Source organism: Vicia villosa, unplaced genomic scaffold (assembly GCF_029867415.1).
Source record: "Vicia villosa cultivar HV-30 ecotype Madison, WI unplaced genomic scaffold, Vvil1.0 ctg.002453F_1_1, whole genome shotgun sequence".
Classification (NCBI taxonomy): domain Eukaryota; kingdom Viridiplantae; phylum Streptophyta; class Magnoliopsida; order Fabales; family Fabaceae; genus Vicia; species Vicia villosa.
In genome coordinates, this window is record NW_026705933.1 from 166,175 (window position 1) to 179,899 (window position 13,725).

The 13,725-nt window shown below is 30.2% G+C and overlaps 3 protein-coding genes across 3 annotated transcripts; all 3 read right to left on the reverse strand.

Annotated features, from left to right (window-relative positions):
- Positions 1 to 5,812: 5,812 nt before the first annotated feature.
- LOC131638866 (NAC domain-containing protein 96-like) lies at positions 5,813 to 6,334 on the reverse strand. Its single transcript, XM_058909410.1, has 2 exons — positions 6,032 to 6,334; positions 5,813 to 5,947 (listed from the first exon to the last, which is right to left on the reverse strand). The coding sequence occupies exons 1-2, from the start codon at positions 6,332 to 6,334 to the stop codon at positions 5,813 to 5,815; spliced, it is 438 nt and encodes a 145-aa protein (XP_058765393.1).
- A 3,862-nt stretch (positions 6,335 to 10,196) lies between these two features.
- On the reverse strand, positions 10,197 to 10,832 carry LOC131638867 (NAC domain-containing protein 96-like). The gene is made up of 2 exons (XM_058909411.1): positions 10,416 to 10,832; positions 10,197 to 10,331 (listed from the first exon to the last, which is right to left on the reverse strand). Exons 1-2 carry the CDS (start codon positions 10,830 to 10,832, stop codon positions 10,197 to 10,199), a joined length of 552 nt encoding a protein of 183 aa, XP_058765394.1.
- A 2,294-nt stretch (positions 10,833 to 13,126) lies between these two features.
- LOC131638868 (uncharacterized) lies at positions 13,127 to 13,600 on the reverse strand. The gene has a single exon (XM_058909412.1). The coding sequence runs from the start codon at positions 13,598 to 13,600 to the stop codon at positions 13,127 to 13,129; it is 474 nt and encodes a 157-aa protein (XP_058765395.1).
- Positions 13,601 to 13,725: the final 125 nt, after the last annotated feature.

Sequence of the window (13,725 nt, forward strand, 5' to 3'; positions counted from 1 at the left end):
GCTATATTATATATTATTATTTTTGGATAGATGTATATAGCGATGTCGTTAGGCACTTATGTGTGACAGCACCAATTAACGCTATATGTAATATATTTTTTATATTTATATTATGTGTGGTTGTTACAAAAACTATATAGCGTGCATGTATACTAAATTATAATCTTATAACTTCTTCCACCAAAATTTTTACCAATTAATCACAATAATAATTAATTAATTAAAAAGGATAATTATTATTAATTATTAAATAAAAAATAATAAAATAAATTGACCACCCATGCAAACCATAATAAAAACATTTTTCAAAGTTATGAATGGCTAAAAAAATAGAAGACACATATTTAATTAATTAATTTATTAAATTGGCAAACAAAAAAAATATAGATGTGGTTAATAGAGGAATTTTTGGAGAAGATGTAGTGAACAGTCGATTGCATAACATGAACAATCGATTAATGGCTTATTTCTGCAAAGAAAAAGTGAATTTTCATTGTGTCAATCGATTTATATAATGCATCAATAAATTAATTTACATAAAATTACAAATAGAGTGTTTTGGAAGTTCATACAATCGATTGACTCCTTCGTGCAATTGATTGCATCACCTTTGTTTTGCCAAAAAAAACACTTGTTTCATTTTTCTAGCTACGACATTTTAGGAGTTCCATAACCTGCACCATGACATGCATGCATAAGATTAACATTAATCGGTCGAATTACACGAGATCGAATGTGTTTTAACCTAAAATCCCAATTAGGTTAAAACGATTGGTAAACGAGATTCGTAACTACGTTTTAAACGCGGTCAGTTGTGTTAGAAAGCTAACATATGGAACTATAATATAGAGATGTGTCTCTATTAGTCAGTCCTCTATATCTTTCCCTTTGAGTCCGGCTAAGCCCACCATAGGATGATAGGACAGACATTGACTATGTGGCGTGAAAGTAAAATAAGTTAGATTGAGGTGAGAGTGTGACGACCTTTCCTAGATATATTGTGACGTGTTGAACTGTTGTGTATGATTTATGTATGTTTATGAATTATATTATAAGTAATGCTACGACTCTATTATGGATCACTGTTTGTTTTGATTGTGAAATAACATGATAAAAACTTATAAATATAAGTGACGAAACCTAGAAGTATAACTAAGTGAATTGATTAGAAAGATAACTTTGGTTATGAAAAGGATTTATGTGGTGATCGCTTGGAAGCAATGGTACCTCGGTGTGTGTCACAGACAAGTAGTTACTATAATGATGAATCAATATGCTTAGTATGGAATGTGTGAAATTGTCATGAGAATGGGTGAATATGATCACCTAGTATTGATGAGATAACATGAGAATTGGTGAATATGGTCACCTAGTGATTAATGAGTACAATCACGTTGAGAATGATGAAAAAGTCATGTATTCGGAAATAAACCCATTGCTATGCATGTCCCAAATCACGATACTTATAAAAAGTAAAGATTGGGATATTCGCATTATAACTTCGTATAAACCAAATGGGTTAGAGTCCCATAGAAAACATGGACCTCAAAGTGGGTTAGAGTCTAATACGATGAAAATGCTCGCAATGGGTTTGAGTCCCATAGGGAGCGATAATTCTTAAAGTGAGTTCGAGTCCCATAGAGAATCCGAAATCGACAAGAAATTCAAAGCATGATACAAGGATCTGTGACCGGTATCGATAATCCTAGACGTAGGGTTGGCCGGGGAAATATGCCTTGGTACGATTTCTGATTAGGGATTGATTGAATTAACTAAACTTAAGTTACATGTTTCTATAAAATGCGAGAATCCCCTGATACTTAATTGTTCATTCCATTTGTGTGACTTAGAAACCCTTGTAGTCGAGATTATCCATAGGATAGGGAAACTCACTTAGATTATTATCTCACTCCACTATCATTGTTGCTTTCCAGGTGTTTATTGCAGATTAAAGAAAAAAGAAGATATATGATGATGTTTCAAAGGTTTCTGAATATTGTGAACTTCCGTTGTGGATTATGTATACATAGATCTTAGATTTCATTTAGGAACTATTGTATGACATGTAGCATACGTTGTATTTTTTGTGTGGACATGTATATAGTGATGTCGTTAGGCACTTATGTTGTATTAGTACCAATTAATATCACATATAATTTATTTTGTAGATGTAAATTATACGGGGTGTTACAATTATATTCCGTTGTGGATATTGTATATATGTACATTATGTACATAGTTCTTAATTTTTATTAGGCACATTTGTATAGCATGTGCTATATTATATATTATTATTTTTGGATAGATGTATATAGCGATGTCGTTAGGCACTTATGTGTGACAGCACCAATTAGCGCTATATGTAATATATTTTTTATATTTATATTATGTGTGGTTGTTACAAAAACTATATAGCGTGCATGTATACTAAATTATAATCTTATAACTTCTTCCACCAAAATTTTTACCAATTAATCACAATAATAATTAATTAATTAAAAAGGATAATTATTATTAATTATTAAATAAAAAATAATAAAATAAATTGACCACCCATGCAAACCATAATAAAAACATTTTTCAAAGTTATGAATGGCTAAAAAAATAGAAGACACATATTTAATTAATTAATTTATTAAATTGGCAAACAAAAAAAATATAGATGTGGTTAATAGAGGAATTTTTGGAGAAGATGTAGTGAACAGTCAATTGCATAACATGAACAATCGATTAATGGCTTATTTTTGCAAAGAAAAAGTGAATTTTCATTGTGTCAATCGATTTATATAATGTATCAATAAATTAATTTACATAAAATTACAAATAGAGTGTTTTGGAAGTTCATACAATCGATTGACTCCTTCGTGCAATTGATTGCATCACCTTTGTTTTGCCAAAAAAAACACTTGTTTCATTTTTCTAGCTACGACATTTTAGGAGTTCCATAACCTGCACCATGACATGCATGCATAAGATTAACATTAATCGGTCGAATTACACGAGATCGAATGTGTTTTAACCTAAAATCCCAATTAGGTTAAAACGATTGGTAAACGAGATTCGTAACTACGTTTTAAACGCGGTCAGTTGTGTTAGAAAGCTAACATATGGAACTATAATATAGAGATGTGTCTCTATTAGTCAGTCCTCTATATCTTTCCCTTTGAGTCCGGCTAAGCCCACCATAGGATGATAGGACAGACATTGACTATGTGGCGTGAAAGTAAAATAAGTTAGATTGAGGTGAGAGTGTGACGACCTTTCCTAGATATATTGTGACGTGTTGAACTGTTGTGTATGATTTATGTATGTTTATGAATTATATTATAAGTAATGCTACGACTCTATTATGGATCACTGTTTGTTTTGATTGTGAAATAACATGATAAAAACTTATAAATATAAGTGACGAAACCTAGAAGTATAACTAAGTGAATTGATTAGAAAGATAACTTTGGTTATGAAAAGGATTTATGTGGTGATCGCTTGGAAGCAATGGTACCTCGGTGTGTGTCACAGACAAGTAGTTACTATAATGATGAATCAATATGCTTAGTATGGAATGTGTGAAATTGTCATGAGAATGGGTGAATATGATCACCTAGTATTGATGAGATAACATGAGAATTGGTGAATATGGTCACCTAGTGATTAATGAGTACAATCACGTTGAGAATGATGAAAAAGTCATGTATTCGGAAATAAACCCATTGCTATGCATGTCCCAAATCACGATACTTATAAAAAGTAAAGATTGGGATATTCGCATTATAACTTCGTATAAACCAAATGGGTTAGAGTCCCATAGAAAACATGGACCTCAAAGTGGGTTAGAGTCTAATACGATGAAAATGCTCGCAATGGGTTTGAGTCCCATAGGGAGCGATAATTCTTAAAGTGAGTTCGAGTCCCATAGAGAATCCGAAATCGACAAGAAATTCAAAGCATGATACAAGGATCTGTGACCGGTATCGATAATCCTAGACGTAGGGTTGGCCGGGGAAATATGCCTTGGTACGATTTCTGATTAGGGATTGATTGAATTAACTAAACTTAAGTTACATGTTTCTATAAAATGCGAGAATCCCCTGATACTTAATTGTTCATTCCATTTGTGTGACTTAGAAACCCTTGTAGTCGAGATTATCCATAGGATAGGGAAACTCACTTAGATTATTATCTCACTCCACTATCATTGTTGCTTTCCAGGTGTTTATTGCAGATTAAAGAAAAAAGAAGATATATAATGATGTTTCAAAGGTTTCTGAATATTGTGAACTTCCGTTGTGGATTATGTATACATAGATCTTAGATTTCATTTAGGAACTATTGTATGACATGTAGCATACGTTGTATTTTTTGTGTGGACATGTATATAGTGATGTCGTTAGGCACTTATGTTGTATTAGTACCAATTAATATCACATATAATTTATTTTGTAGATGTAAATTATACGGGGTGTTACAATTATATTCCGTTGTGGATATTGTATATATGTACATTATGTACATAGTTCTTAATTTTTATTAGGCACATTTGTATAGCATGTGCTATATTATATATTATTATTTTTGGATAGATGTATATAGCGATGTCGTTAGGCACTTATGTGTGACAGCACCAATTAGCGCTATATGTAATATATTTTTTATATTTATATTATGTGTGGTTGTTACAAAAACTATATAGCGTGCATGTATACTAAATTATAATCTTATAACTTCTTCCACCAAAATTTTTACCAATTAATCACAATAATAATTAATTAATTAAAAAGGATAATTATTATTAATTATTAAATAAAAAATAATAAAATAAATTGACCACCCATGCAAACCATAATAAAAACATTTTTCAAAGTTATGAATGGCTAAAAAAATAGAAGACACATATTTAATTAATTAATTTATTAAATTGGCAAACAAAAAAAATATAGATGTGGTTAATAGAGGAATTTTTGAAGAAGATGTAGTGAACAGTCAATTGCATAACATGAACAATCGATTAATGGCTTATTTTTGCAAAGAAAAAGTGAATTTTCATTGTGTCAATCGATTTATATAATGTATCAATAAATTAATTTACATAAAATTACAAATAGAGTGTTTTGGAAGTTCATACAATCGATTGACTCCTTCGTGCAATTGATTGCATCACCTTTGTTTTGCCAAAAAAAACACTTGTTTCATTTTTCTAGCTACGGCATTTTAGGAGTTCCATAACCTGCACCATGACATGCATGCATAAGATTAACATTAATCGGTCGAATTACACGAGATCGAATGTGTTTTAACCTAAAATCCCAATTAGGTTAAAACGATTGGTAAACGAGATTCGTAACTACGTTTTAACCGCGGTCAGTTGTGTTAGAAAGCTAACATATGGAACTATAATATAGAGATGTGTCTCTATTAGTCATTCCTCTATATCTTTCCCTTTGAGTCCGGCTAAGCCCACCATAGGATGATAGGACAGACATTGACTATGTGGCGTGAAAGTAAAATAAGTTAGATTGAGGTGAGAGTGTGACGACCTTTCCTAGATATATTGTGACGTGTTGAACTGTTGTGTATGATTTATGTATGTTTATGAATTATATTATAAGTAATGCTACGACTCTATTATGGATCACTGTTTGTTTTGATTGTGAAATATACAATAGAGATCACAACATAATAGTCCAACAAAATTGTGTGATAATTGACAAACTTATTATTACTCAAAATTCACAAAACATTATAAGAATCGTGTAAAAACAAACTGGAAAGTCATACTTTTATTCAAATACAGCATATCTCTCTTTGAATGCATTCATACGTCGAATTTCTCAAGCACGTTATCACTTTCATCACAATCAGTTTCATCAACATCAGATAAAGGCCCAAATTCATTATCCACGTCAATCTCTATTGGGCAATCAAATATTCTACAAAGAACAAAACCAACCTACAAAATAATTAATTGAAAGTCGTTAGAAGTTAACCAAAGTTACAAAACTATGAAAAGAGTTAGTTTTCTCAAATATGATACCTGCGGATTGTTTGCCAAAGCATATTCATACATAGTCCAATTAGTTCTTTCTGAATCATTTAGGGACTTTCCAAGATAGAAAACAAAGAGAGTTTTAGTTCCTAAAACTACGTTATCTGCATTAGTAATATTACGGACATTTCCTTTCTTCTTCCAAAACCCGGTCTTGCAATGTCTTCTTTCCTCGTTAATTTTTGCAGTAAAACAATACCAGTGCCAGTGCCTACCATTGTAGATTGAGTAGGAGGACGCGGGAGACAATTCAAAGGGATTAGAGTCATATAGGTTCATCTCTTTAATCATGTGTGAGCCATTGAAAATATGGAGGTCTTCGTTATTTTTGTTGGCAAGGTAATAGCCAATAAGAATCTCATCATTAGGAATGAAACAACACCAGGTGGAAGAAAAGCAGCCATTTCAATGAAACGAGAGTTAAAGTTAGAGTTATTATGAATTCTTAGTGTGAGTTGTTGAAGATCATAAACTCCCTGATCAGAGCAGGTCCGATACTCCAATTAATATTTGTTCATCTCAGTCTACAACTCCTGCAACATGATCGTTAAAAGTATACATATTAATGATCTCAATGAATATATTATACATTGTTTTAAAATCAAAGAAATCGATACTACCAAGATCAGAACAAAATATGGATGCAAAATAAAATGTTGCTCACCATAACCAATGTAGATACAAGCACCTTCCTATGTTAATTATTTTCTTACTCGTACTGGCTTGGATTAGAGACAAAAGAAATAATTTGAAATTGGCTAAAAATAAGGAGAGCAGAATGAATATAAATACTTGCAATATGTTTAGTGATATTATTACTTTAACGTCGAAAAACATGAGTGGGGATTTGATTTATATTTGAATATTTGAAATTTTGCATGAAAGGAAATCGTGTAAAGTAGCTTTGACGTCAGTTTTAAATTTGTTGGTTTTATTAAATCCCAATAATGAATTCTCTTTACTATATGTTTCTTATTTTGAAAAAAACAACATTTTAAGATAAAGATATATAAGTAAATTACTTTATGGTTTACAATTTATAGAAGTTAAGTTATTAAAATTCTCTTCTTTTTTTTGAACTTAAAACGATACATTTATTTGAATTAAATGATTGAATTTCCTTTTTATTGGATTAAAAAAAATGATACTTTTTAACTAATGGTATTTCAATAAAAGAAAAATCTTATTTAGTCAGAATTTATGCCAAAGAATAATGTTTTCTCTGAATTTCACTATGCCAAAAAAGACCTACGAAAGCGCTTTTTTGGCTTTAAAAGCGCTGCCGTAGGTGGCGCTGCTATAGGTTTTAGCAGCGCTTTTTGTTTAGGCAAAAGCGCTGTCGTAGGTAGGCCTAAGGCAGCGCTTTTTCTTGAAAAACGCTTTCATATATAGGCCTAGGGCAGCACTTTCCCTTGAAAAGCGCTTTCGTAGGTGGGTCTTTAGCAGCGCTTTTCTTTAAAAAGCGCTTTCGTAGGTAGCCTTTAGCAGCGCTTTTATTCAGCTTTTATGCTTTCTTTTATCATCTTAGGCAGCACTTTTTGTTAAAAAGCGCTTTCGTAGGTAGGCCTTTAACAGCGTTTTTAAAAGTGCTGTCGTTGCTAAACGCAATATTTTAAAGTGCAACCTGTAATTTAAGCCTCCCAGTTCGACCTGTAATTTTTTTGAAAATAACAATGGTTTCAGACTACTAAAAGTTGTGGTAGCTGTGTTTGAAATTTTAATAAAGCTATTTATGATTGCATGTTAGATTATGCATGCATGTTATGTAGCATCTTGATTAATTCATTCACGTGTTAGTTATTCCACCAGCTGACTTAAGCATTCAATGGCAGTCACTTGTTTGTATTCCAACATGGCTTCTTTAGTTATAAAGGAGTACCACATCGAAAATTTAAAATAAAATCAAAGTGTTTATAATCTTCATTTTCACAATTTATGACAATTGTTTAGTTGTTGGTCTGTGTAAGTCAAATTGGGCTTTAGGTCCAATGTTATATTTTGATATTTTAAAATAATAATTCATAAAAAAATATTAATAAAAATAAAAATAATAATTCTTAAAAAATATTAATTGTAAGAAAATATAACATGTAATTAAAAAAGTAAAAAAAAATTAAAAAACTATAATAAAAAAATTCCACGTAGATTTAAAAAACTAATTAAAAACTAAAAAATGTCACGTCAAAATGAAAGAATCTTAGCGGCAATCTGGCAACCGGAGGCCTATTTGACGGAATCTAAAAATCGCTAATATTACAAGGGGGTTTTGTATATTTAACCCTTTTGGAAATAATCCCTAAACCTGTAATTCAAGCCTTACATATATACATATATATATATATATATATATATATATATATATATATATATATATATATATATATATATATATATATATATATATATATATATATATATATATATATATATATATATATATATATATATATATATATATATATATATATATATATATATATATATATATATATATATATATACCATTATTTCAACAAAAACCCGTATGTAGGACATCATATACCAATATATACCAACATAATACCATTATAATCCAAAATAAAATATATACATCATTATAGTTCAATTCACATATGTTTGCAACAGATACATATAACTAAATCATCTCTAACATAACTAAATTAGAATAAGCCCGGAATTCTTAAAATCCGACGAGAGGACGGTCCCGGTCCTGCAAAGTATGAACAAAACAACACGGTCAATTAAACTAACTTTGCTCAAACACAATTAAAGGCTCCAACATAAAGTCATTATCAAAACCCGTCACCCAATAATGTATTCATAACATTTTTCACACAATAATGTATTCATACCTATACGATTCTTTGCCGAATATAAAATTGACACAATTCCTCTTTGATTTCTTCCAACTTAAGTCTCGTGTAAGAAGCAAAATAGAATTCATCAAAGTACTATATAACAAAAACATAATATGCATGATTTAGTTAAATGTAATAAATTATAAGAAATTATCCTAAGTTATAAATCCATACCGTGATTGGAATCTCGAATTGATTCATTTGAAGGATTTCTTTCAAAAACCTCAAAACATAGTATCCACAATCTGTACTGTTTCGCTGTTGCGGACACTACATAGAAAAACAAATAAGATTTTATAATTGTCTTGTTTTATGAAGTAGCATAACTATTATAAACAAAATTGTAACTCAATAGAATTAACTCTTTCAAAAGCGCTTTATAAAAGCGCTCTTACAGGGGGTCGGCAACAACCATCAATCCATAAAGAAAATTCCTTGACTAATATTTTCCATTTAAAATTGTCTATGAAAAATATTTTTCTTTTTGCGACTCAATAGAATTAACTCTTTCCTTCTTCATAAAATAAAATTCAAAATATCTTTTTTGTTTTATTATTAATACTGGGTTAGTTTTTATGGGAGTTAATATTTTAAATTTTCACATTTGACCATCAGTATCTATAGTTTATATATTGCATAAGTCTCACATAAATCATCTAAAATGCTATGTTTTCTTTTGAAGAGAAAATAGTAATTTATTCAAAAAATAGGGGTGAAGAAACACCAAAGCACAACAAAGGTAGCCACACGAATCACAATAAATGTCATAAGGTATACAGAAGAAAATTAAACATCAAAACCATACCTTATAAAAATAAAAATAGGTAACTTTTTTAATATATATTTTATATGGAAGAAAGTAATATTTTTACATTTATTCATCGAAGATATAAAAATGAAACTAAAATTTAATTTCGAATGGTATACAGTTTTGACAAATTTAATATATGATATTTATTATAAGGTATTCATTGTTACTGATAGACTACTCATAAATTTTAGACCCCAAACTAAAAAATTAGATCCCAAAGTAAAATAAGTGTAGACTGTACAAAGAAATAAGTTGCAACAATCAAAATATAAAAAAAAAAAACAAGAAAATAAAAGTAAAACAAATTTGCAAAAAAAGAATAAAATATACAATAGAGATCACAACATAATAGTCCGAAAAAATTGTATAATAATTGACAAATTTATTATTACTCAAAATCCACAAAACATTATAAGAATCGTGTAAAAACAAGCTGGAAAGTCATGCTTTTATTCAAATACAACATATTCCTCTTTGAATGCATTCATACGTCGAATTTCTCAAGCTCGTTATCACTTTCATCACAATCAGTTTCATCAACATCAGATAAAGGCCCAAATTCATCATCCACGTCCATCTCTATTGGACAATCGAATATTCTACAAAGAACAAAACCAGCCTGCAAAATAATTAATTGAAAGTCGTTAGAAGTTATCAAAAGTTACAAAACTAAGAAAAGAGTTAGTTTTCCCAAATGTGATACCTGCGGATTGTCTGCCAAAGCATATTCATACATAGTCCAATTAGTTCTTTCTGAATCATTTGGGAATTTTCCAAGATAAAAAACAAAGAGAGTTTTAGTTCCTAAAACAACGTTATCTGTATTAGTAATATTACGAACATTTCCTCTCTTCTTCCAAAACCCGGTCTTGCAATGTCTTCTTTCCTCGTTAATTTTTGCAGTAAAACAATACCAGTGCCAGTGCCTACCATTGTAGATTGAGTAGGATGACGCGGGAGACAATTCAAAAGGATCAGAGTCATAAAGGTTCATATCTTTAATCATGTGTGAGCCATTGAAAATATGGAGGTCTTCGTTATTTTTGTTGGCAAGGTAATAGCCAATAAGAATCTCATCATTAGGAATGAAAACAACACCAGGTGGAAGAAAAGCAGCCATTTCAAAGAAACGAGAGACAAAGTTAGAGTTATTATGAATTTTTAGTGTGAGTTGTTGACGATCATAAACTCCCTGATCAAAGCAGACTCCGATACTCCAATGAATATTTGTTCATCTCAGTCTACAACTCCTGCAACATGATCGGTAAGCATGGCTGTGATAAAAGTATACATATTAATGATCTCAATGAATATATTATATATTGTTTTAAAATCAAAGAAATCGAAACTACCAAGATCAGAACAAAATATAGATGCAAAATAAAATGTTGTTCACCATAACCAATGTAGATACAAGTACCTTCCTTTTTGATTTTCTTACTCGTACTGGCTAGGATTTGAGACAACTGAAATGATATGAAATTGGCAAAAACTAAAGAGAGCAGAATGAATATAAATACCCAAAAGAAGGTGCCAGAAAGGAAACAATTTAGAGATATTATTACGTTAACGTTAAAATTTTAGAATAATTTTTCTACCTTATGTAATTTTGTAACGAAATTTATTGTTTTTATATTTTTTCTATCTTATTTAATTTTTCAATTTTAATTTAATTTTCCCCTCTTATATAATTTCCTATCTTAAATTATTTTTTTGAAATAACTTTCTATCATATATAATTTTTCCATTTTAAATTAATTTTATGAAACTTTTTCTATCTTATGGGATTTTTTTCTATTTTAAATTATATTTTATATTTTAAATTGCATTTTCTATTTCATATAATTATGTTTACAAACAAACTTTTTACTAGATTTTTTTAAATTATACAAATGCAATTTCTCCTTTTACGAGTTTTGTAAGGAGCCGTTGTTCTTCCTCTCGTAATTGTAATTGGTTTGTAATTTTCTTTTGTCGATTTTATACCGCTCCTTTTATAATCGGGTTGGAGAACCCTTAGTTCTCCTTTTTATTATATCTTGATTACTAAAAAAAAATTATACAAATGCAATAAAATAAATTTACAAAATTCGCATGTATTTTTTTTCAGGTCTAGACTAAATTAGGTTATTACATCATGCTTTAGGTTTTGCAGGCCAATAAAAAAAATTAATAAAAACACAATTAATAAAAAGAACGTCTTAAATCGAATTATAAAGACCCGTGCGTCTTTTTGAGTTATTCATATGGAGGATGTGTTTCATATTGAACTCCCAAGATATATAATTTAGAGTACCACATTATAATATTTGGCGAGTTTGTGTTAGTATGGGAATATGTTCTTTTAACAATCAAAAGTTTGAAGAACTTTACTATCCACCATTATTATTGAAGAAATTAATAATTGTTTTTTATCAATGATAAAAAATTTTAACACCAAAATGACTACATACTATTAATGAAAGTTTTACGCTTTGCTTACAGCAGTATTTGGGTTGGGTTGGCTAGCTTAATATTATGGAAATCTTTAAGCCAGCCATATACTTGGCAAAAATTCCAAAGTTAAAATTCTAAAATATTCCTAGACTTCACATGTACACATTCAAACGTATTTTTTTATCTAAAAAAAAAAAATCCGCATATGCATGTCTGAAGTCATTTTTTTTTCTAAAAAAAGGTGACTTCGCAGGTGCACATTCGAAGGAACTTCTTTTTCTTCAATAAAAGGTGCTTTTGCATGTGTACTCCCGAAACACCTTTTTTTTCTTCAATAAAAGGTGATTTTGGATGTGGATATCCGAGAAAATATCTGGGAAAAATCCTTATTACCAAAGCAACAAAACATAGATTCATCATAATTAATCGAAATTACATAGATAGCTTAACAGAAATTTAACGTTACATATTGTTATAAACGGGTAGTTGAGGACCTCGCAACATTTTGATAACCTCTTCTCTTGATCTTTGAAACTTCGCATCCAACTCGATCGGTAGGAATAAATATTGATTACATGAAATATAGACATATTATATATGTATTGAATCATGCTAGTTTTACATTCTTCACAATAATACATACAAAAAATAATTTAATGACATTCTCTTGCATATCCGAAGGACGGTTGGAAATGTGTTGAACAATTTGATACTTTCTAGATGAGTTTAAAATACGTCATGAATAATAACATTGTCCTCACAAGCTCTGTACCTTGAATCGTATTGGTTGTCTTCTAAAAGTTTCAAAAGTTGTTGCATTTCCGACCTCAGACCTTTTTTCGTGATGTTCAGATTATAACGTTTATTGTATATCTGTGTGATATTTGAAACATTTTCGGGCCTTATTCATTTCAAATCGGCAAGTATGTTTCTCGGTGCAACTTTGATTATCGATAAATTTGAAATAAATTCCTTCTCTTAGGGATTAAGCCAACACACAACTGGACGCCCTTGTAGCTTGGTGTCTAATGCATGATTATGAAGTCCGCAAACGACACTAAAACGCCACAAACTATCAACGCTAAAAGATACGCGCAACTTAAACGGACGCACACATTTTCTCGACCCCGTATCATGTTTTAACTTCCGAATTTTTGGAACATATTTCCCACACCTTTCGCGTTTCATCACAACAAATGCTTGTCTTATACTATTGCCATTTCTGGGCCTTGCTATCACAACGGCAAATCCAAGTTTACTAGCTTCAATTCGGATCCACTCAATCAAATGTTGACGAGAAGTGAAATTCATTTCAATTATAAATTCTTGTCGAACATCTATCGCTACGACAATTGTTTTAACATCGTCATTCACCTCTTTTGGCTTAGCATCTTCGTTGACCTCCTCTAGAACATCTACAACATCTCTGACAATGTTGTTGGGATGCACCATACCTAACATCTGCATAAAACCTACATTTTATTGTGTAAGTTAGAACTTCTTGAGGTATTTGTTACATAGAATGAGGTTTGGTGAAAGGTGGATAAGATAGATGGAAGGGTGTGTGTTTACTAATT